General features: G+C 41.3%; 2 protein-coding genes across 2 annotated transcripts; both read left to right on the forward strand.

Moving 5' to 3' along the window:
- Positions 1-561: 561 nt before the first annotated feature.
- Positions 562-6,400, forward strand: LOC115226156 (zinc finger protein 208-like). Its single transcript, XM_029797155.2, has 3 exons — positions 562-733; positions 2,254-4,611; positions 6,366-6,400. Exons 2-3 carry the CDS (start codon positions 2,526-2,528, stop codon positions 6,398-6,400), a joined length of 2,121 nt encoding a protein of 706 aa, XP_029653015.2. The 5' UTR covers positions 562-733; positions 2,254-2,525.
- A 5,005-nt stretch (positions 6,401-11,405) lies between these two features.
- Positions 11,406-21,153, forward strand: LOC115225987 (zinc finger protein 493-like). Its single transcript, XM_036514871.1, has 2 exons — positions 11,406-11,496; positions 18,516-21,153. The coding sequence occupies exon 2, from the start codon at positions 18,786-18,788 to the stop codon at positions 21,129-21,131; it is 2,346 nt and encodes a 781-aa protein (XP_036370764.1). The 5' UTR covers positions 11,406-11,496; positions 18,516-18,785; the 3' UTR covers positions 21,132-21,153.
- The last annotated feature ends 3,763 nt before the right edge of the window (positions 21,154-24,916 follow it).

Genomic DNA, 24,916 nt, shown 5'->3' on the forward strand with positions numbered 1-24,916 from the left:
GATTAGGGTTAGAGTTGGGGTTTTTTAACGGTTTAGGATTAGGGCTAGGGTTAGGGTTTTATGATTAGGGTTAGAGTTGGGGTTTTTTAACGGTTTTAGGGCTAGGGTTAGGGTTAGAGTTGGGGTTTAACGGTTTTAGGATTAGGGCTAAGGTTAGGGTTTTATGATTAGGGTTAGAGTTGGGGTTTAACGGTTTTAGGGTTAGGGTTTTACGGTTAGTTTTGCGGAAAAAAGTCAAAATTGAAGAAGTTGGAGGGGGGTGGAGAGAGGGTGGTGGAAATTTTTCACGATGCCGGTTTTTGGCAATTTTGGGACCTCCGTATCCGAAAACGGGGTTTTTGGCAAAAAAAAAATTTTTTTTAATAAAGGAATTTGGAAGAAAATGGGGCTCGGGGGCGGGCGGGCGGAAGTCTTTGCCAATAGAATAAAGGATCTTTTCGCTTAACAGGGGTCGATCTGTCCGATTAAGACTCATCCAAGGCAGTGCTGCAGCATGGCCGCAGTCCAATATTGTAACGTGTAAAAGCTACCTCCCTTTCCTCCAGTCCATATAAGTCTTGTCACCTGACCTAAACAGACCAATGACAATTCAATATTTCCATCCCCCCTCATTCCCTCTCGTTCTCTCTGTTTACCTCCAGTCGCCATTTCCTATTAACTCTTCAACCGTGACCGCAGCCATTAATTCACTTCAGAAGACGAAGATCTTTCCTCCTCCATAAATTCACGCCAAGTAGGTTTTGTTATTTTGTTTATTTCCTTTGTCTTTCTTCTTCGTTCATCAACATGATGTTTATTTGTGTTTGATCTGTCATAAATTAGCGTAACATACCGGAACAACAACATTGATCACTGCTCTGCTCAGTCAGGCATGACCTGGGGTTAAACAGCACCAACCAGATGGGACGTCAAAGTGGTCGCTTCATCTGCTAGAAATAGTAGCCAAGTTTACCTCAAATTACACGTTTCGGTGTTGAAAATTGAAGGCTATATTTGATAGTGTAGTCCTAGATATACAGTGACAGAGGGAGGAAACGTACTCATTCAGGCATGACCTGGGGTTAAACAGCAGCAACCAGATGGGACGTCAACGTGGTCGCTTGATCTGCTAGAAATAGTAGCCAAGTTTACCTCAAATTACACGTTTCGGTGTTGAAAATTGAAGGCTATATTTGATAGTGTAGTCCTAGATATACAGTGACAGAGGGAGGAACGTACTCATTCAGGCATGACCTGGGGTTAAACAGCAGCAACCAGATGGGACGTCAACGTGGTCGCTTGATCTGCTAGAAATAGTAGCCAAGTTTACCTCAAATTACACGTTTCGGTGTTGAAAATTGAAGGCTATATTTGATAGTGTAGTCGTAGATATACAGTGACAGAGGGAGGAACGTACTCAGTCAGGCATGACCTGGGGTTAAACAGCAGCAACCAGATGGGACGTCAACGTGGTCGCTTGATCTGCTAGAAATAGTAGCCAAGTTTACCTCAAATTACACGTTTCGGTGTTGAAAATTGAAGGCTATATTTGATAGTGTAGTCGTAGATATACAGTGACAGAGGGAGGAACGTACTCATTCAGGCATGACCTGGGGTTAAACAGCAGCAACCAGATGGGACGTCAACGTGGTCGCTTGATCTGCTAGAAATAGTAGCCAAGTTTACCTCAAATTACACGTTTCGGTGTTGAAAATTGAAGGCTATATTTGATAGTGTAGTCCTAGATATACAGTGACAGAGGGAGGAACGTACTCATTCAGGCATGACCTGGGGTTAAACAACAAGTGTGTGTATACTCTTTTACTTGTTTCAGTCATTTGACTGCGGCCATGCTGGAGCACCGCCTTTAGTCGAGCAAATCGACCCCAGGACTTATTCTTTGTAAGCCCAGTACTTATTCTATCGGTCTCTTTTGCCGAACTGCTAAGTGACGGGGACGTAAAACACCAGCATCGGTTGTCAAGCAATGCTAGGGGGACAAACACAGACACACAAACACATACACACATATATATATACAGGCTTCTTTCAGTTTCCGTCTACCACATCCACTCACAAGGCTTTGGTCGGCCTGAGGCTATAGTAGAAGACACTCGCCCAAGGTGCCACGCAGTGGGACTGAACCCAGAACCATGTGGTTGGGAATCAAGCTACTTACCACATAGCCACTCTTTGTAATATTTCTACTGTTATTTTTTTTTTAATGTTTGAAGTATCCTCTATAGTTTATATTGTTTTTTTTTTTTGTTTCAGAATACCTGTTGATTGGAATTAACCTGTATTGTTTTGGACACATTGTCGTTTTTTAAAGCCACACATTGTATCAAAGAAGTGTCTGCTGTTTCTATGGATCTATATTTGGAATTACTGTGAAGCATTTCCTTTGACCAAGTTAATTATGCTGATTAAAATCGCAGTCGATGGAAATAGAGGAAGCGAAATATTTGTTATGAATTAAATATAAAGCCAGGTAGAGCAAGAACAACAAAACACCTGTGTATTGTGGTGAGAAACAAAAAAAAAATATGGAAAATGATTTGTGTGAGGAGAAAATTAAATGTGAACAAGAATGGAATTCGGTGGAATTACCTGATGAGATGCCAGAGGATAGAAGAGAAACTTCATACACCTGTGAGGTGTGTTATAAGACATTCAATCAAAAGACAGATCTAACTACACACAGACAGACTCATACAGGAGAGAAACCATATCACTGTGATATTTGTGGTAAATCATTTTTTGAAAGAAGTTCTTTAAATACTCATGCGTGTGTCAATGCAGAAAAGAGATCATATCAGTGTGATATCTGTGGTAAATCATTCTCTACAGCAAGTCATTTAACTACACACAAGCGGACTCATACAGGGGAGAGGCCCTACCCATGTGATATCTGTGGCAAAGCGTTCTCTAAAACTAGCCACTTGAGCAGACACAAATATATTCATACAGGAGAGAAGCCGTATGAGTGTGATATCTGTGGTAAATTATTTACGGTGATAAGTAATTTGAGTAGGCATAAACGTATTCATACGGGAGAGAAACCACATCACTGTGATATCTGTGGTAGATTGTTTTCTGAAAGAGGTAACTTAACTAGACACAAACGTATTCATACTGGAGAGAAGCCATATTTTTGTGATATCTGTGGTAAATCATTTACTTTAGATAGTGACCTGACACGACACAGACGCATTCATACTGGGGAGAAACCATATTGCTGTGACACCTGTGGTAAATCATTCTCTCGAAATGATGACTTAGTTATACACAAACGTATTCATACAGGAGAGAAGCCATTTCACTGTGTTACTTGTGGAAAATCATTCTCTGAAAGAGGTAGATTTACTAAACACAAACGTATTCATACAGGAGAGAAGCCATATCACTGCGATATCTGTGGTGTATCATTCTCTGAGATTAATTCCCTTAATAAGCACAAGCTTGTTCATACGGGAGAGAAGCCATATCACTCTGATATCGATGGTAAATCATTCTCTCAAAATGAAGACTTAATGTCACGTCCATTCATTCATTCAAGAGAAAGACCATACCACTGTGATATCTGTGGTAAATCGTTTGCAAAGGTCAGTTACATAACTACACACAAACGTGTTCATACAGGAGAGAAACCCCACCGCTGTGATATTTGTGGTAAATCATTCTCCGAAGGAAGCGGCTTGGTTATACACAAACGAATTCATACAGGAGAGAAACCTTATCATTGTGATATCTGTGGTAGATTATTCTCTCAAATCAGTCGGTTAACCAGACACAAACGCATTCATACAGGCGAGAAACCATATCAGTGTGATATCTGTGGTAAATCATTCTCCTTAATCACGACCTTAACGAAGCACAATCATATTCATACAGGTGAGAAGCCATATCATTGCGACATTTGTGGTAAATTCTTTTCTCTACTTGGTAGCTTAACTACTCACAAACGTAGTCACACGGGAGAGAAACCATATCATTGTGATGTCTGTGGTAAATATTTCTCTGTAATAAGTAACTTAACTAAACACAAGCGTATTCATACAGGTGAGAAACCACATCACTGTGATATCTGTAATAAATCATTCTCTCAGAAAGGGCACTTGATTACGCATCAGTATATACATACAGGTGAGAAACCATATCAGTGTGAGATGTGTGGGAAATCTTTTGCTTCTGGAAGTCACTTAACGAAGCACTATCGTATTCACACAGGTGAGAAACCATACCTCTGCAATATCTGTGGTAGATCTTTCGCAGCAAGTAGCACTTTAAATGTTCATAAAAATACTCATACAGGTAAGAAGTCATGCCACTATGGGAGGTCGTCCTCTGTAAGAAGTGCCCTGACTAAGCACAAATGTATTAATAATACAGGTGAGAAACCGTTTCACTGCGATGCCTGCGGGAAATCATTCTCTGCGGGAACTACCTTAACTACGCATAAACGTATTCACACAGGTGAGAGACCTTATGATTGTGATATCTGTGGTAAATCATTCTCACAAAAAGAAAACTTAATCAATCATAAACGTGTTCACACAGGAGAGAAGCCATATCACTGTGATATCTGTGGTAAGTCTTTCTCTGAAGGCGGCAGCTTAACTAAACACAAGCGTATTCATACAGGAGAGAAACCATATCATTGTGATGTCTGTAGTAAATCCTTCTCTCAGATAAGTCACTTAACTAAACACAAACTCACTCATTCAGGGGAGAAGCCATATCACTGTGATGTCTGTGATAAATCATTCTCGGAAAACTCAAATTTGACCAGACACAAAGATATTCATAGAGAAGAAAAATCATATCCCTGTTGACATCTGTGGTAAAATGTTCTTTAACCCTTTAGCATTTAAACCAGGCCCAAATATTTCTGTTTATGTTGAAACTAGCCAGATCCTACCTCTCACACTTGCCCTGCAATGTTATTTCTAAAGGTAAACAATCACGTCATTGAAATCTTAAAGCTATGAAACAATGCATGATTATCATCATCACCATCATCATCGTTTAGCGTCCGCTTTCCATGCTGGCATGGGTTGGACGGTGCAACTGGGGTCTGGGAAGCCAGAAGACTGCACCAGGCCCAGTCTGATCTGGCAATGTTTCTACAGCTGGATGCCCTTCCTAACGCCAACCACTCCATGAGTGTAGTAGGTGCTTTTTACATGGCAGACGAGGCTGGCAAACAGCCACGATCGGATGGTGCTTTTTACGTGCCACCGGCACGGAGACCAGGCGAGGCTGGCAACGGCCACAATCGGATGGTGCTTTTTACGTGCCAAACAATTTGAATAAGTAAGCATTACATTTGACAGAAATACCTTAACTAAACCCACATTTATTTGTTGCAAGACAGAAACCATATCACTGTGATAAAACGGTCTCTCTGTTAAGCCTCTTCACTTCAGACATCTACATTGATACAGGGGAGAAGCCATATCAATTTAATTCTTTCTCTCGGAATGACTTAAGCCAGTGGTTCTCAACCGGGGTCCATATAAGATTTTTGGGGGCCCACATAACAAAATAGTAAATTGAGGATCATCATCATCATTGTTTAACGTCCGCTTTCCATGCTAGCATTGGTTGGACGGTTTGAATGAGGGCTGGCGAACCAGATGGCTGCACCAGGCTCCAATCTTGATTTGGCAGAGTTTCTACAGCTGGATGCCCTTCCTAACGCCAACCACTCCGAGAGTGTAGTGGGTGCTTTTATGTGCCATCGCCATAGGGGCCAGTCAGGTGGTACTGGCAGCGACCTCGCTCGAATCTTTTTACACATGCTACCAGCACAGGTGCCAGTAGGGCAATGTTGGTAATGATCACGCTCGAATGGTGCCCTTTTACATGCCACCAGCACGGAAGCCAGTTGGCTGCTCTGGTGACGATCACGCTCGGATGGTGCTCTTGGCACCCTACTAGCACAGGCACAAGTGCCAGTAAGGCGACACTGGTAACGATCACACTCGAATGGTGCCTTTATGTGCCACTGGCACAGGAGCCGGTTAGCCGCTCTGTCAATGATCACACTCGTATGGTGCTCTTTGCACCCCGCTAGTATGGATACCAGTCATCGGATGTGATTTTGATCCGTAATAGTATTTTAAGGGCTCCTGAAAAAATTTTATTTTAGAGGTATGTATTGCAAGAACCAGCTAGGTTGAAAATTTTACATTGTTCAACCTACACAAGTTAATGTGTGAAAAACAAAATAGGAATTTTGAAAGAAATTTCTATAAAACTAGTTTTTAAAAACTCCGAATGGCTATGGGGGTTCACCTAAAAAAAATAGTAATCTTAGGGATCCAGGGATAAAAAATGGTTGAAAACCCTTGGTTTAAGTGGACACAAACATATTTTTGCAGGAGAGAAACTGTATCACTGTAATATCTGTGGTTAAATCATTCTCACAAAATATCCGCTTTACACAAATTTATTCATACAGGAGAGAAACCATATCACTGTGAGATCTGTAATAGATCCTTCTCTGAAAGACTCCACTTCACTGCACACACTTAAAGAGAGAATTCAGTATAAATTATAATTATAGTAAATCGTCTCCTCACAATTCAAATTCAACTAGACACATAGTCACAACAGAGATAGACATGATTTAACATCCAACTTCCCTAGGTTGGGTAAAGGTCTTCATGAGCATGGTTTCCTCAGCTGAACACCTTTGTCGATGCCATCCAACTTGCAGGGGGTACCAGGTGATTTTTTTACTAACCCAGCACTAGTTGGGTGGCCAAGTATCTCGCAACACAGTGAAAATGTACCCCTTACTGTGTGGGTTGTATAATTGATATAAAGTTTCTTGATATATTTTTTTTAAATCAAATTAAAAAATATGATTAATAAAAAAAAGTTATCCAAAGACCAATAATTACTTCATTCTTTTGTATTACTATTTACTATTTTACTATTTTACTTGTTTCAGTCATTTGACTGCGGCCGTGCTGGAGCACCGCCTTTAATCGAGCAACTCGACCCCGGGACTTATTCTTTTGTAAGCCCAGTACTTATTCTATCGGTCTTTTTTGCCGAACCACTAGGTAACGGAGACATAAACACACCAGCATCGGTTGTCAAGCAATGCTAGGGGGACAAACACAGATACACAAACACACACATACACATATACATATATATACATATACACGACGGGCTTCTTTCAGTTTCCGTCTACCAAATCCACTCACAAGGCATCGGTCCGGGGCTATAGCAGAAGACACTTGCCCAAGATGCCACGCAGTGGGACTGAACCCGGAACCATGTGGTTGTTTAGCAAGCTACTTACCACACAGCCACTCCTGCGCCTATATATATATATACATATACACGACGGGCTTCTTTCAGTTTCCGTCTACCAAATCCACTCACAAGGCATTGGTCGGCCCGAGGCTATAGCAGAAGCCACTTGCCCAAGATGCCACGCAGTGGGACTGAACCCGGAACCATGTGGTTGGTTAGCAAGCTACTTACCACACAGCCACTCCTGCGCCTATATATATATATATACACATACATGACGGGCTTCTTTCAGTTTCCGTCTACCAAATCCACTCACAAGGCATTGGTCGGCCCGGGGCTATAGCAGAAGACACTTGCCCAAGATGCCACGCAGTGAGACTGAACCCGGAACCATGTGGTTGGTAAGCAAGCTACTTACCACACAGCCACTCCTGCGTATCGTTATTGTTTTTTTTTTTTAGAAATATTTAAGAAGTTTACTGAAGATGCTTTACAGAATTGATAAAGAACAAGAATTCATCATTATCATTTAACCCTTTTGTTACTGTATTTATTTTGAGAAGTTCTGTGTTTCTTTCAATTAATTTTAAATATAACAAAGAATTTAGTAAAATAACTTAGTTATCATTAAGCTAGTGTTAGGAACATAAATTGTGACTAAGATTTGGTGGACGATTTTAATTCAAAACTTATGGAAAGACATTTGTAGTCAGAGCCAGAGGCAGTTTCTGCCGGGTTGGTATCAAAAGGGTTAAAAATATCATGGGCACTTTAACCCTTTTGTTACCATATTTCTGTTGAGATGCTCTGTGTTTCTTTCAATTAATTTTAAATATAACAAAGAATTTAGTAAAATAACTTAGTTATCATTAAGCTAGTGTTAGGAACATAAATTGTGACTAAGGTTTGGTGGAAGGATTTAATTCAAAACTTATGAAAACAAGACATTTGTAGTCAGAGCCAGAGGCAATTTCTGCCGGGTTGGTATCGAAAGGATTAAAAATATCATGGGCACTTTAACCCTTTTGTTACTGTATTTATTTTGAGAAGTTCTGTGTTTCTTTCAATTACTTTAAATATAACAAAGAATTTAGTAAAATAACTTAGTTATCATTAAGCTAGTGTTAGGAACATAAATTGTGACTAAGGTTTGGTGGAAGATTTTAATTCAGAACTTATGAAAACAAGACATTTGTACTACAGAGCCAGAGATGGTTTCAGCCGGGTTGGTATCAAAAGGGTTAAAAATATCATGGTGACTTGAACCCTTTTGTTACTGTATTTCTGTTGAGAATTTCTGTGTTTCTCTCAATTAATTTTAAATATAACAAAGAATTTAGTAAAATAACTTAGTTATCATTAAGCTAGTGTTAGGAACATAAATTGTGACTAAGGTTTGGTGGAAGATTTTAATTCAAAACTTATGGAAACAAGACATTTGTAGTCAGAGCCAGAGCGGGGTTGGTATCGAAAGGGTTAACTTCTGTTTTCCATGCTGGCATGGGTTGGACAGTTTAACAGAAACTGGTATGGCTGGAAGCCACATCAAGCACCATAGTATGTTTTGACGTAGTTTCAACAGCTGGATGCCAACCACTTTACAGAGTGTACTGGATGCTTTTATCACCAACCAGCCTGCAAAACAAGACTTGACTCAGAGGGTGTGTGGCTTTGTGCCAGCTGAAGGGACAAGGAAAGGGGTCTTGCAGACACAGTAGCCTGGGGCAGGCTTTACCTGACTGGCTCCTATGCCATTGTGAAAGGCGGATCTTAAATGAGGATTTGGTGGAGTTCTGCTTTAAGCACCCTAAATAACCCCTCATAAAATTTTGTTTTTTTGGTATTTTCAGAAACTTTCTGCGAATTTATGTTCTACATACGGGAATTCATGCGATTAAGCCAAAATATAAAATGTTTGTGTGATTTAAGGGATATTTAGCTGTTATTTTAGCACTTCTCACGACCACTTGATACCCTCCTTGTTTCTTTGGCGTTATTCAATATCCTTCTCCCCATAAACACATTTAATGGTCAATTGCTGGGATTTAAACAAAAAATTTGGGATCTTTTCGGTTTGAACGGCAGTTTTTAACATAATTTCTAGGTAGGGCGCAGGAGTGGCTGTGTGGTAAGTAGCTTGTTTACCAACCACATGGTTCTGGGTTCAGTCCCACTGCCTGGCACCTTGGGCAAGTGTCTTCTACTAAAGCCTCGGGCCGACCAAAGCCTTGTGAGTGGATTTGGTAGACGGAAACTGAAAGAAGCCCGTCATATATATGTATGTATATATATATATATATATATATATATATATATATATATATATATATGCGTGTGTGTATTTGTGTGTCTGTGTTTGTCCCCCTAGCATTGCTTGACAACCGATGCTGGTGTGTTTACATCCCCGTCACTTAGCGGTTCGGCAAAAGAGAACGATAGAATAAGTACTGGGCTTACAAAAGAATAAGTCCGGGGTCGAGTTGCTCGATTAAAGGCAGTGCTCCAGCATGGCCGCAGTCAAATGACTGAAACAAATAAAAGAGTAAAGAGAGTAACTAAAACCTTCTAAACTTTGTATACTGGTAGAATGTGTTTATAAAACATCATTTTCTCTTGGCTTTATTGAGAAAATTCTATGGTTTGTAAGATATTTGTTGTTTTTTTCTTCAATTTCTGCAATTTCAACCCATTAATGACGTCTATTGAGGTGAAAAACATTCTGTGCCGTATGAATATGTCCCTCGTTTAAGAAACAGATTGGGTTTATTTGCATTTGTGAAGAAAAGAAGATACCCTTCCCCACACCCCTAACCCTAACCCTAAAACAGATTGAAATGCAATAGATCGATACTAGGGTCATAATTACGGGTGACAATTTCATATGACACGGCTAGAAAAAACTGCCGGTCAAACCGAAAAGATCCATTCGCATATTTAAGACACTTAACCCTATGAACGACTCAGCACCCTTAATGACGAGGGGGGGGGGGGCATATACTTCTTGAAGTCGGCGGTAGAAATCCATTAGGGGCAGGTAATTAGTAAGCAAATAATAAACCTTGTGGGTCGGCAAGGTCGAGTATTCTCCCTTTGACCAGTCCCGTGAGCAAGTCCGTTATGAGATGAAGTCGACGAATGCTGCCCTCCCTGCTCTGCTCTCTCTATCATTCCTATCCCTTCTCCCTCCCTCCCTCTATATAACCATGTACTCACTAGTCTCTGCCTCCCGCTACAATTATTTTCATACACTGTTGTGTCTGGGAAGTCATTCTCTTTTAGCGCCTTAACATTCTCACCGGTTCACTTTCATACAATTCTTTAAAATATTTGATTATAAAATGTAATAAGGATATTTGCTTGCTTAGCATCAAATGGCTCGATGGGTCCACCTGAGTAAAAGAGGAATGAAAGGGGTCCATAAGCAAAAAACGGGAAAGCACTTTCCTTCGCCCCCCCCTCCCACTACATTGACAGCATTTCGTAATCACCTGACCTAAACTGACCAATGACAATCCAGTTCTACTTAACCTAGCTAGCTCTCTCTCACAATTTCTTACTTTCTTCCACTCCCACTCATTCACTCTCTCTCTCTCACAATTTTTTACATTCTCTCATTCACTCTCTCCTTCTCTCACAATTTCTTACTCTCTCTCCCAATTTCCTATTCTCTCTAACTTTCTTCCACTCCGACTCATTCACTCTCTCTCACACAATTTTTTACTCTCTCTAACTTTCTCCCACTCGACTCATATACTCTGTCTCTCACAATTTCTTACTCTCTCTTACTTTCTCCCACTCCCACTCATTCACTCTCTCTATCACAATTTTTTACTTTCTCTCATTCACTCTCTCTCTCCCGATTCTTTCTCTATCTTACTTTCTCCCACTCATTCACTCTCTCTCTCACAATTTTTTACTTTCTCTCATTCACTCTCTCCTTCTCTCACAATTTCTTACTCTCTCTAACTTTCTCCCACTCGACTCATATACTCTCTCTCTCTCACAATTTCTTACTCTCTCTTACTTTCTCCCACTCGACTCATTTACTCTGTCTCTCACAATTTCTTACTCTCTCTTACTTTCTCCCACTCCCTCTCATTCACTTTGCCTCCTTCCCTTCCTCCCTCCCTTTCTCTCTCTATTCATTGCAGTCGCCATTTTCGCTCATTTCCCAAATACGGTTACCATTAATGTCTATCGAGACACAGGAAGCTTCTTTCCGCCTCCATAGATTCGCATCAAGTAGGTTTTTTCTTATTTTCTTACATTTAATCGTGTTTTCCTTCATCGATATTCTGTTAACTTGTGTTCGATCTGTCATGGATTAACGTAAAATCTCTGAGCAACAACCTTGATCATAGCTCTGCTCAGTCAGGCATGACCTAGGGTTAAACAACAACAAGACGGAACATCAACGTGGTCGCTTGATCCTCTAGAAATAGTTGTCGTGTTTACCTCAAATTACACGTCTCAGGGTTGACAATTCAAGATTATATTTAATAATGTCATTTTAGGGATCTTTTCGGTTTGAAGGGCAGTTTTTAAAAATAATTTCCACGTAACTAAACACTTTTAAACTTCGTATTCTGGTAGAATGTGTTTATAAAACATCTTTTTTCTCTTGGTTTTATTGAGAAAATTCTACAGTGTGGAAGATATTTGTTGTTTTTTTTTATTCAATTTCTGCAATTTCAACCAATCAATGACGTCTATTGAGGTGAAAAAAAATATTCTTTGCCATATGAATATGTCCCTCGTTTAAGAAACAGATTGGGTTTATTTACATTTCTGAAGAAAAAAATATACCCTTTCCCACACCCCTAACCCTAACCCTTTAAATAGATTGAAATGCAATAGATCGATACTAGGGTCATAATTATGGGTGACAATTTCGTATGACGCCGCTAGAAAAAACTGCCGGTCAAACCGAAAAGATCCGATTTTTAAAATAATTTCTTTGTAACTAAACACTAAAATATTTTAAACTTCGTATACTTGTAGAATGTGCTGGAGCACCGCTTTAATCGAGTAACTCGACCCCGGGACTTATTCTTTTGTAAGCCCAGTACTTATTCTATCGGTCTCTTTTGCCGAACCGCTAAGTAACGGGAACATAAACACACCAACATCGGTTGTCAAGCGATGGTGGGAGGACAAACACAGACACACAAACACACACACACACATACATATATATATATATATATATACATATATACGACGGGCTTCTTTCAGTTTCCGTCTACCAAATCCACTCACAAGGCATTAGTCGGAGTGAGGTTATAGAAGACACTTGACCAAAGTGCCATGTAGTGGGACTGAACCCGGAACCATGTGGTTGGTTAGCAAGCTACTTACCACACAGCCACTCCTACGCCGAGACCTTTGGCATTATGCCATGCTTGAGAAGAAGACCCATGAAGCTAAGTAAAGTCATATTCGGGGCAGATACTGGCGTCACGCAGATGGCACGTAAAAGCACCCATTGCACTCTTGGAGTGGTTGTTGCTGTTGTTATTAAGCAACAAGACGGGTAAGGGTGATTAGGTAATGGTCTAGGGCTTAGGGGCAGGAGACCCCAGACCTTGGGAAAAAAAAACTTTAGTCGTCTTGTTGTTGTTGAGGGTTCTTCGTTGACCCCCGATACCACTGGGAGGTGGCCCTCGAAGTTGCTGGAAATGGGGATCTCCATGGCCTAATTCTTGAACGGCTCTTGGAGTGGTTGGTGTTAGGAAGGGCATCCAATTGTAGATACCACTGGAAGGTGGCCCTCGAAGTTGCTGGAAATGGGGATCTCCATGTCCTAATTCTTGAACGGCTCTTGGAGTGGTTGGTGTTAGGAAGGGCATCCAATTGTAGATACCACTGAGAGGTGGCCCTCGAAGTCACTGGAAACGGGGATCTCTGGTTCCAAATTCTTGAATGGCTCTTGGAGTAGTTGGTCTTAGGAAGGGCATCCAATTGTAGATACCACTGGGAGGTAGCCCTCGAAATCGCTGGAAATGGGGATCGCCGGGTCCAAATTCTTGAATGGCTCTTGGAGTGGTTGGTGTTAGGAAGGGCATCCAATTGTAGATACCACTGGGAGGTGGCCCTCGAAGTCGCTGGAAACGGGGATCTCTGGTTCCAAATTCTTGAATGGTTCTTGGAGTGGTTGGTGTTAGGAAGGGCATCCAATTGTAGATACCACTGGGAGGTGGCCCTCAAAGTTGCTGGAAACGGGGATCTCCGGTTCCAAATTCTTGAATGGCTCTTGGAGTGGTTGGTGTTAGGAAGGGCATCCAATTGTAGATACCACTGGGAGGTGGCCCTCGAAATCGCTGGAAATGGGGATCGCCGGGTCCAAATTCTTGAATGGCTCTTGGAGTGGTTGGTGTTAGGAAGGGCATCCAATTGTGGAAACCATGCCAAATGAGACTGGTGTATGGTGCAGCCTTCCAGCTTGCTAGCTCTGGTCAAACCGTCTAATCCATGTCAGGATGGACTATGGACGTTAAATGATGATGATGATTGTGTGGAGGTTATATATATTTCTTTACTACCCACAAGGGGGTAAACACAGAGAGGACAAACAAGGACAGACAAACGGATTAAGTTGATTATATCGACCCCAGTGCGAAACTGGTACTTTATTTATCGACCGTGAAAGGTAAAGTCGACCTCGGCGGAATTTGAACACAGAACGTAGCGGCAGACGAAATACACCAGTCTGATTTGGCATGGTTTCTACAACTGGATGCCCTTCCTAACACCAACCACTCCAAGAGCTGTTCAAGAATTTGGACCCATTTCCAGCAACTTCGAGGGCCACCTCCCAGTGGTATCAGGCGTCTACGAAGAACCCTCAACTACAACAAGACGACCAAAGTTTTTTTTCTCCAAGGTCTGGGGTCTCCCGCCCCTAAGCCCTAGACCATTACCTAATCACCCTTACCTGTCTTGTTGCTTAAGGAGGTTATATGGGCACAGGTGTGGCTGTGCAGTAAGAAGCTTGCTTCCCAACAACCTGGTTCAGTCTTACTACGTGGCGCCTTGGGCAAGTGTCTTCTACATGCCTTGGATTGACCAAAGCCTTGTGAGTGGAAATTGAAAGAAATCCGTCGTATATATATATATCATCATCATCATCACTTAGCGTCCACTTTCCGTGCTAGCATGGGTTGGACGGTTCAACTGGGGTCTGGGAAGCCAGAAGGCTGCACCAAGCCCAGTCTGATCTGGCAATGTTTCTACGGCTGGATGCCCTTCCTAACGCCAACCACTCCGTGAGTGTAGTGGGTGCTTTTTACGTGCCACCGGCACAGGTGCCTGACGGGGCTGGCAAACGGCCACGGTCAGATGGTGCTTTTTACGTGCCACTGGTACAGGGGCCAGGCGAGGCTAGCAACGGCCACGATCAGATGGTACTTTTTACATGCCACCGGTACAGAGGCCCATCGGGCCGGCGCTGGCAACGGCCACGTTTGGATGGTTCGCTTACGTACCACCGGCACTGGTATCAGAGCTACAATTTCCATTGATGTTGATCGATTTCGATTCTGATTCTCACTTGCCTCAACAGGTCTTCACAAGTAGAGTTTTGTGTCCCAAGAAGGAAAAGTATGCATAAGTGGACTGGCTACATCCCAGGTAGAGGCCATGGGTTATGGTCTCACATATATATATATTTAATAAATGTCAAAATGAATTCCTGTGTTAGTGTGTCACGCTTTGACTTCTTCTCTCATTATTCAATGACACTTCTACTATTCCTCCTGCTGGGGTGAGAGTAATAGTAGGCATAGAGACGGCGAGGGCAGTAATAGATTGATGGTTGTGATGGTCATGGGGTGATGTTAATAGTATGAGAAGGCGGGGAGCTGGCAGAAACGTTAGCACGCTGGGCGAAATGCGTAGCCGTATTTCGTCTGACGTTACGTTGTGAGTTCAAATTCCGCTGAGGTCGACTTTACCTTTCATCCTTTCGGGGTCGATAAATTAAGTACCAGTTACGCACTGGGGTCGATGTAATCGACTTAATACCTATGTCTGTCCTTGTTTGTCCCCTCTATGTTTAGCCCCTTGTGGGCAATAAAGAAATAGGTAATAGTATGAGCTGTAGTTGTGATAGAGGTGGAGGCGACGGTGATGACGATGGTGGAGGGGAAGGCAGCAACGTCAAAGGTGTTAATGGTGGTGGCATCAGAAGTCTGAATGGTGTGTGTATGGCAGTTTTGGTGGTGGTGGTTGAAAACAATCAACAGAAAGAGAAAAAAAGAAACATGTTAGAAAAAATTGTACTGACCCCCGAATGGGGGAGACAAAAAATGTTGTTTATCCTGCAGCTTTGCAATAAGCTCCAAGTCGGTAAATTATACCATTGTTTTGATAAAAATTGTTCATTGCTTGAAAAATATCGGTCAAGTTTACAAAGATTTAACCCTTTCGTTAGTAACCCGGCTGAAACCACCTCTGACTCTGTAGTACAAATGCCTTGTTTTCATAAGTTATGAATTAAAATCTTCCACCAAACCTTAATCACAATTTATGTTCCCAACACTAGCTTAATGATAACTAAGTTATTTTACTAAATTCTTTGTTATATTTAAAATTAATTGAAAGAAACAAAGAGCATCTCAACAGAAATACGGTAACAAAAGGGTTTAAGTCACCATGATATTTTTAACCCTTTCAACGCCAACCTGGCTGAAACCACCTCTGGCTCTGTAGTGCAAATGTCTTGTTTTCATAAGTTTTGAATTAAAATCTTCCACGAAACCTTAGTCACAATTTATGTTCCTAACACTAGCTTAATGATAACTAAGTTATTTTACTAAATTCTTTGTTATATTTAAAATTAATTGAAAGAAACACAGAGCATCTCAACAGAAATACGGTAACAAAAGGGTTTAAGTCACCATGATATTTTTAACCCTTTCAACGCCAACCTGGCTGAAACCACCTCTGGCTCTGTAGTGCAAATGTCTTGTTTTCATAAGTTTTGAATTAAAATCTTCCACGAAACCTTAGTCACAATTTATGTTCCTAACACTAGCTTAATGATAACTAAGTTATTTTACTAAATTCTTTGTTATATTTAAAATTAATTGAAAGAAACACAGAGCATCTCAACAGAAATACGGTAACAAAAGGGTTTAAGTCACCATGATATTTTTAACCCTTTCAACGCCAACCTGGCTGAAACCACCTCTGGCTCTGTAGTGCAAATGTCTTGTTTTCATAAGTTTTGAATTAAAATCTTCCACCAAACCTTAGTCACAATTTATGTTCCTAACACTAGCTTAATGATAACTAAGTTATTTTACTAAATTCTTTGTTATATTTAAAAGTAATTGAAAGAAACACAGAGCATCTCAAAATAAATACGGTAACAAATGGGTTAATATGTACTTTTAAGCTAGTATATATATGTATGTATGTAAATGTATGTGTGCCACTTGTTTACAGAAGGAAACTATTTCTTCAAGTAGTAAATGCCGTCATGAAATCTCATACGATGAGCAAAACTAGCCTTGGACAAACGGACCCTACTTTTGATGTTACACACATTTTCAGGAAGAAAAATGTCAGGGATTGAAGTGAATTCTTGTTAACAAAGTACTTGTTTCAAGACAAATTGTTCAGTTCTTCCTCTTTCAAATGCCTTAGAACCATTGGAGATAACTTCTTCTTTCCAAGCTGATTGATCATCGGGCAACTTTACTTACTTGTGGTGACATTCACCCTGGGCGGGTTGAGTCGGCTTCTTCTACTCATGGAAGAAGTTTCGTGGGAATATGTGGATTTCACAAGCGGTCCCCAACAATCCCGCATGTGGAGACATCCTGTTTGCCTCAGATTGTCCGCAGACGCAGGGACAGAACGACCGAGGAGCCGCTGGTTGCCGAAGCAGATACTCCGAGGATTTTCACCAGAGCCCCGTCTGCTGGGTTGTGGCCCTAATACCACTCGGTGTCAGCCCAATCCACCTTGGGTGGCCCTACCAGGAGCCGAAGTTCCTGACGGCATAGCTCTGACACTACCCGTTGCCAGCGTCCCCACCACGGTGAGGAGGGGATGGACTTTGGGGACGCAAACAAACACTCCGAGGATTTTCACCAGAGCCCCGTCTGCCGGGTTGTGGCCCTAATACCACTCGGTGTCAGGCCAATCCACCTTGGGTGGCCCTACCAGGAGCCGAAGTTCCCGACGGCATAGCTCTGACACTACCTGTTGCCAGCGTCCCCACCACGGTGAGGAGGGGATGGACTTTGGGGACTGCTCCCAGTCTTTAACATTCGCACTAAGAGCCTTAAGGGTCCTTTTGATGGCATCCCTAAAATGTTTCTTAGATTTATGTCTTGGACTTTTACCATCTTACCTAACCCTGACCCCCTGTAAAGCAACTGCTTAGGTAACATGTACCTGCATCATAGTAAGTGCTCAGCCTAACGCATATATATCATCATCGTCGTCGTTTAACATCCGCTTTCCATGCTACCATGGGCTGGACGGTTCAACTGGGGTCTGGGAAGCCAGGAGGCTGCACCAGGCCCAGTCTGATCTGGCAGTGTTTCTACAGCTGGATGCCCTTCCTAACTCCAATATATATATGTGGTAAGAAACTTGCATCACACCCACATGGTTCCGGGTTCAGTCCCACTGTGGGGCACCTTGGGCAAGTGCCTTCGACTATAGCCTCAGGCCGACCAAAGCCTTGTGAGTGGATTTGGTAGACGGAAACTGAAAGAAGTCCATCATAGGTGCAGGAGTGGCTGTGTGGTAAGTAGCTTGCTTACCAACCACATGGTTCCGGGTTCAGTCCCACTGCGTGGCACCTTGGGCAAGTGTCTTCTGCTATAGCCTCGGGCCGACCAATACCTTGTGAGTGGATTTGGTAGACGGAGACTGAAAGAAGCCCGTCGTATATATGTATATATATATATATATGTGTGTCTGTGTTTGTCCCACTAGCATTGCTTGACAACCGATGCTGGTGTGTTTATGTCCCCGTCACCTAGCAGTTCGGCAAAAGAGACCGATAGAATAAGTACTGGGCTTACAAAGAATAAGTCCCGGGTCGAGTTGCCCGATTAAAGGCGGTGCTCCAGCATGGCCGCAGTCAAATGACTGAAACAAGTAAAAGAGTATGTATATATCTACAATACATAAAAAATGATAGTGATGATTATTATCATAGGAATTTTGTAATATTTCTGCTGTTGTATGTATCTATTGTTAAAGAATTTTCTATCATTTTCACTGTTTCTCTTTTATTTCAGAGTACCAAGCGTCATTGTTTGGAATTACGGTGGAATAACTTTCTCTGGCTGAGTTTATTAACAAAATTGCCCTTGTTCTCTTTCTGGAACAATATACAGCGCGACTGGAGTCTGCAACGTATTCACGTATTGACTAAAATCACAGCTGATGAAATATAGCAAATGAAATGTTTGTTATGAATTGTTATGAATTGTTATGAATAGAACACATAACCAGAAATAAGAAAGATATCACTGAATCGTATTGAGAGAGAGCGAGAGAGAGAGAACATGGATAATGAATTGTGTGGGGAGAAAGTTAAATGTGAGCAAGAATCAGACAGGGGGGATTTTCCAGATGAGACACCGAAAAATACAGAAGAGCCATCGTTTCCCTGTGAGGTTTGTAACAAGACATTTAATCAGAAACGTAAACTTACTATACATAAGCGATCCCATGCAGGAGAGAGACCATATCACTGTGATATCTGTGGCAGAACGTTCTCTAAAGCTGGCCACTTGAGCAGACACAAATATAGTCATACAGGAGAGAAACCATATCACTGTGATATTTGTGGTAAATCATTTTTTGAAAGAAGTTCTTTAAATAATCATGCGTGTGTCAATGCAGAAAAGAGATCATATCAGTGTGATATCTGCGGTAAATCATTCTCTACGGCAAGTCATTTAACTACACACAAGCGGACTCACACAGGGGAGAGGCCCTACCCATGTGATATCTGTGGCAAAGCGTTCTCTAAAACTAGCCACTTGAGCAGACACAAATATATTCATACAGGAGAGAAGCCGTATGAGTGTGATATCTGTGGTAAATTATTTACGGTGATAAGTAATTTGAGTAGGCATAAACGTATTCATACGGGAGAGAAACCACATCACTGTGATATCTGTGGAAAGTCTTTCTCTGAAGGAAGCAACTTAACCAGACATATACGTATTCATACGGGAGAGAAGCCATATCACTGCGATATCTGTGGTAAATCATTCACCACAGATGGTGACTTAACTCGACACAAACGTATTCATACAGGGGAGAAACCATATCACTGTGATATCTGTGGTAAATCTTACTCTCAGAATTATGACTTAACTGTACACAGACGTATTCATACAGGGGAGAAGCCATATCACTGTAATACTTGTGGTAAGGCCTTTACTCAGAATCATGATTTAACTATACACGAACATATTCATACAGGTGAGAAACCATATCACTGTGATATCTGTGGTAAGGTGTTCACCGTAGTAAGCAACTTAACCAGACACAAACGCATTCATACAGGCGAGAAACCATATCATTGTGATATCTGTGGTAAATCGTTCTCTCAGAATTATCAGTTAACTAGCCATATATACGTTCATACAGGAGAGAAACCATATCATTGTGATATCTGTGGTAAATCATACCCTGAAGGAAGCACCTTAAATAAGCACAGACGTATTCATACAGGTGAGAAACCATATCATTGTGCTATCTGTGGTAAATCATTCTCACAATTAAGTTACTTAACTCGACACAAATACAGTCACACAGGAGAGAAGCCATATCGCTGTGATATCTGTGGTAAATCTATGTCCTCACTAACCAACCTAACTAACCACAGGCACATTCATACAGGAGAAAAACCATATCAGTGTGATATCTGTGGTAAATCTTTTTCCGATGGGAGTCACTTGGCTGGGCACAAACGCATTCATACAGGAGAGAAACCGTATCCATGTGATATCTGTGGTAAATCATTCTCTGAAAGAAGTAACCTGACTAAACACAAACGTGTTCATACAGGAGAGAAACCACATCAGTGTGATATCTGTGGTAGATCTTTCTCTCAGAAAATTCACTTAACTACTCACAAATACATGCATACAGGTGAGAAGCCATATCCATGTGATATCTGTGGCAGATCTTTCTCATCTGGAAGTCACTTAACTAAGCATTATCGTATTCACACAGGAGAAAAACCATATCAGTGTGACATCTGCGGTAAAGCTTTCTCCAGACGCAGTACCTTGATTTCGCATAAATACATCCATACAGGTGAAAAGCCAAATCACAGTGATAAATCGTCGTCTGTGAGAAATGCCTTAACTGAGTATAAACAAATCCATACAAGAGAGAAACCGTATCCGTGTGATATCTGTGGTAAATCATTCTCCGCAAGAAGCCATTTGACTATACACAAACGTGTTCACACAGGAGAGAAGCCATATCACTGTGATATCTGTGGTAAATCGTTTTCTGTAAGCAACCATTTAACGAAACACAAGCGTATCCATACGGGCGAGAAACCCTATCATTGCGATATCTGTGGTAAATCATTCTGTGAAGGAAGTAGCTTAACGAAGCACAAGCGTGTTCACACAGGTGAGAAACCATATCACTGTGATATCTGTGGTAAATCTTTCTCACAGTTATGGCATCTGACTACACACAGACATGTTCACACGGGGGAGAAACCATATCACTGTGATATCTGTGGTAAAGCATTCTCACGCTTGTGGAACTTAACGACTCACAAACGTATTCATAGACGAGAGATAGCATATCCTTCTGATGTCCTGGAGGAATCATTCTCCATAAACCAACTTGATGAACAGAACAATCACACTGGATAAAAAAAAAAACAGAACTCAGAACGATATCTGTGATAGCTCATTCTCTCTCTCTTAACCCTTTCGTTACTGTATTTATTTTGAGATGTTCTTTGTTTCTTTCAATTACTTAAAATATAACAAAGAATTTAGTAAAATAACTTGGTTATCATTCAGCTAGTGTTAGGAACATAAATTGTGACTAAGGTTTGGTGGAAAATTTTAATTCAAAACTTATGAAAACAAGGCATTTGTACTACAGAACCAGAGGCGGTTTCAGTGGGGTTGGTAACAAAAGGGTTAAAAATATCATGGTGACTTTAAGCCTTTTGTTACCATATTTCTGTTGAGATGCTCTGTGTTTCTTTCAATTAATTTTAAATATAACAAAGAATTTAGTAAAATAACTTTGTTATTATTAAGCTAGTTTTAGGAACATAAATTGTGACTAAGTTTTGGTGGAAGATTTTAATTCAGAACTTTTGAAAACAAGACATTTGTACTCAGAACCAGAGCCGGTTTCAGCCGGGTTGGTAACGAAAGGGTTAAAAAAATAAAAAAGAGGAAGATTATTGACTATGTAGACCAGTGCTTTTCAAACTTTTTGCTGGAGCGGAACCCCAAGGAAACATTCCACTGGCTCGAGGAACCCCTGTGCAATAATTTAATAGTCTTATGCACGCATATCTGCACAGGAGAATTAAAAATTACTGCCAATTTTAGCAGTTTTGTAACTTCTTGCGGAACCCTAAGGTTCCACTGAACTCTGGTTGAAAACCACTGATGTAGACAAGCACACATACATGTGCATTCATATCGCTACCATAAAATATTCTGTAAAATAAATAAAAAGTATTTACAACCATGTCTAGACTTAGTCAGTGTTACTTAATCATCATCATCATCATCATTATTGGGATCTTTTCGGTTTGACCGGCAGTTTTTTCTAGCGGTGTCATATGAAATTGTCACCCATAATTATGACCCTAGTATCGATCTATTGCATTTCAATCTATTTTAGGGTTAGGGTTAGGGGATCTTTTCGGTTTGAACGGCAGTTTTTTCTAGCGGCGTCATATGAAATTGTCACCCATAATTATGACCCTAGTATCGATCTATTGCATTTCAATCTGTTTTAGGGTATGGGTGGGGGGAAGGGTATCTTTTTTTTTCTTCACAAATGTAAATAAACCCAATCTGTTTCTTAAACGAGGGACATATTCACACGGCACAGAATGTTTTTCACCTCAATAGACGGTCATTGATTGGTTGAAATTGCAGAAATTGAAGAAAAAAAGCAACAAATATCTTACAAACTACAGAATTTTCTCAATAAAGCCAAGAGAAAAAAATGTATATATATATATATATATATATATGGGCACAAGAGTGGCTGAATGGTAAGAAGCTTGCTTCCCAACCACATAGTTCTGGGTTCAGTCCTGCTGTGTGGAACCTTGGGCAAGTGTCTTTTGCTATAGCCTCAGATCAACCAAAGCCTTGTGAGTGGATTTGGCAAACGGAAACTGAAAGAAGCCCGTCGTGTGTGTATATATATATGTGTGTGTTTGTGTCTGTTTGTCCCTCACCACTGCTTGATAACTGCTGTTGCTGTGTTTCTGTTTGAGGCCAATAGAAAAAGAAGAACTGGTGTCGATTTCTTCAAGGCGGTGCCCCTGCATGGGAAAGATGACCACCAAATTCCTTACTAAGGGAGGCAACTCTTGTTCCTCTCTCATGGTCGCTTTACCTGCTAGAAATAGTAACCCAAATGCTTTGAAATCAGATCCCAATGCTGGATATTCAACCACCAAATGAAGGGCAGATTTTCAATTCTGGGATCATCCTTATTCCAAAAGGGTATAATAAATCTATGTAGACAGAGCTACAGGGGTCCCAGACAAACAGAATTTTCATTTTTATTAATACATACATTGTCGCCATTTTATGTTCCTAAATTTTCGCAGTTTGTTTTTGATTTTGTCATCTACACAGCTTTGTAGGGTCAGTTGGGCACTGTTTGTGAGAAAAGCAGCCTCATGACGCAATTCTCTCTGCCAGAAATTTGGAAACGACATGCTCTACTGCTTGGCATTTACACCGGAAGCTCCAATACGAACGTTTCAGTGTGTTTGGGTGTCAATCCGAGGACAATGCAGAGGATTCGGAAAGAGTTGTGTGAGTCCAATGGTGGTTACGAAGGTATGGCGAACTGGCAGAAACGTTAGCGTACCAGGCGTAATGCTTAGCGGTATTTCGTCTGTCGCTACGTTCTGAGTTCAAATTCCGCCGAGGTCGACTTTGCCTTTCATCCCTTCGGGGTCGATTAAATAAGTACCAGTTACGCACTGGGGCCGATATAATCGACTTAATCCGTTTGTCCTCTCTGTGTTTAGCCCCTTGTGGGTAGTAAAGAAATAGGTATTTCGTCTGCTGCTACGTTCTGAGTTCAAATTCCGCCAAGGTCGACTTTGCCTTTCATCCCTTCGGGGTCGATTAAATAAGTACCAGTTACGCACTGGGGCCGATATAATCGACTTAATCCGTTTGTCCTCTCTGTGTTTAGCCCCTTGTGGGTAGTAAAGAAATAGGTATGGCTGCTCAGAAAACTCACTCTGATTGTTCTGATAAGAGAACTCCTGAATTTGTTGGTGAGATCCAGACCCCTCTCTCTCTTTCGGAGAGGCACTGATGATTGACAAATCAAGCAGGTCCTGAGTTTCTTATCCGGCAGGTAGTGCATGAAGACACTCGATTTACCTCATATAAGATGAGAAAGGGCCAGTTTTTATCCCAAGCCATCAAGGACAAGAGGAAAGACCACACTACAAATCTTTTGAGCAAACTCAAGCATATCCAACCATTTATGCTTTGGTTTTTCTCAGATAAGAAAAATTTCTGCCAGGATCTTAATCAAACATCCAGTCAACATGATGGTGTTTCGAGTGATCACTAGTGATGGCGATGTTATGCCTCCATTCATCTTCCCACATGGCCGCAGACTCAACATGGAGGCCTACATCAAATGACTGGAGGAGGTACTGCTGGAAGACCCTGTGTCTGACAACAGGACTCTGCACCATGCCACACAAGCAAGAGAACCCAGTTATGGCTGTCAGACAATTTCTGCGACCATATCACTTAACATTTGGCCACCTAACTCCCCAGACTGCAACCCCCTTGATTATTATGTGCGGGGTGCAGTTGAGCGAGAGACCAACAAACATTTATAGCAAACAGAATAATGGCATGTTCAAAAATAAATGTCTGAGCATGCTTATGAGCGAACAGCGGGCATGAAGTAAGAAGGGTCGTTGAAGGTAATGTCATCATCATTCATCATTGTTCGACCGTGGTCAAGACAATGGAATTTACTATGTTACGCCAGACCTCACGGTCCATCATAGCATTACGGAGGTCCTGTTGCTGTATGCCTGTATCCCTGGAGATTACATCAGGGTAGGAGAGTGTGCGCCCTCTGGTATTGCGAGTAGATGGCTTCCAGAGGAGAAGAGTAGAAATTACTTCTTTTTCAGCTCTACAACAATGTCCAGCAAACTGGACTCTCCTACCTTTCACAAGAGATGACACAGGTGGTAGTTTCCCATATATTTCCATTTTGGTTGGATGGCACTTCCACGAGAGATTTTGAGCTCTCATAAGGAGACGAGTGAAGGTTCCATCCAACTGCCTCTCGAAGAGTGTGCGCCCTCTGGTATTGCGAGTAGATGGCTTCCAGAGGAGAAGAGTAGAAATTACTTCATTTTCAGCTCTACAACAATGTCCAGCAAACTGGACTCTCCTACCTT

This window comes from Octopus sinensis, linkage group LG29 (genome assembly GCF_006345805.1).
Source record: "Octopus sinensis linkage group LG29, ASM634580v1, whole genome shotgun sequence".
NCBI classification, from domain to species: Eukaryota; Metazoa; Mollusca; class Cephalopoda; order Octopoda; family Octopodidae; genus Octopus; species Octopus sinensis.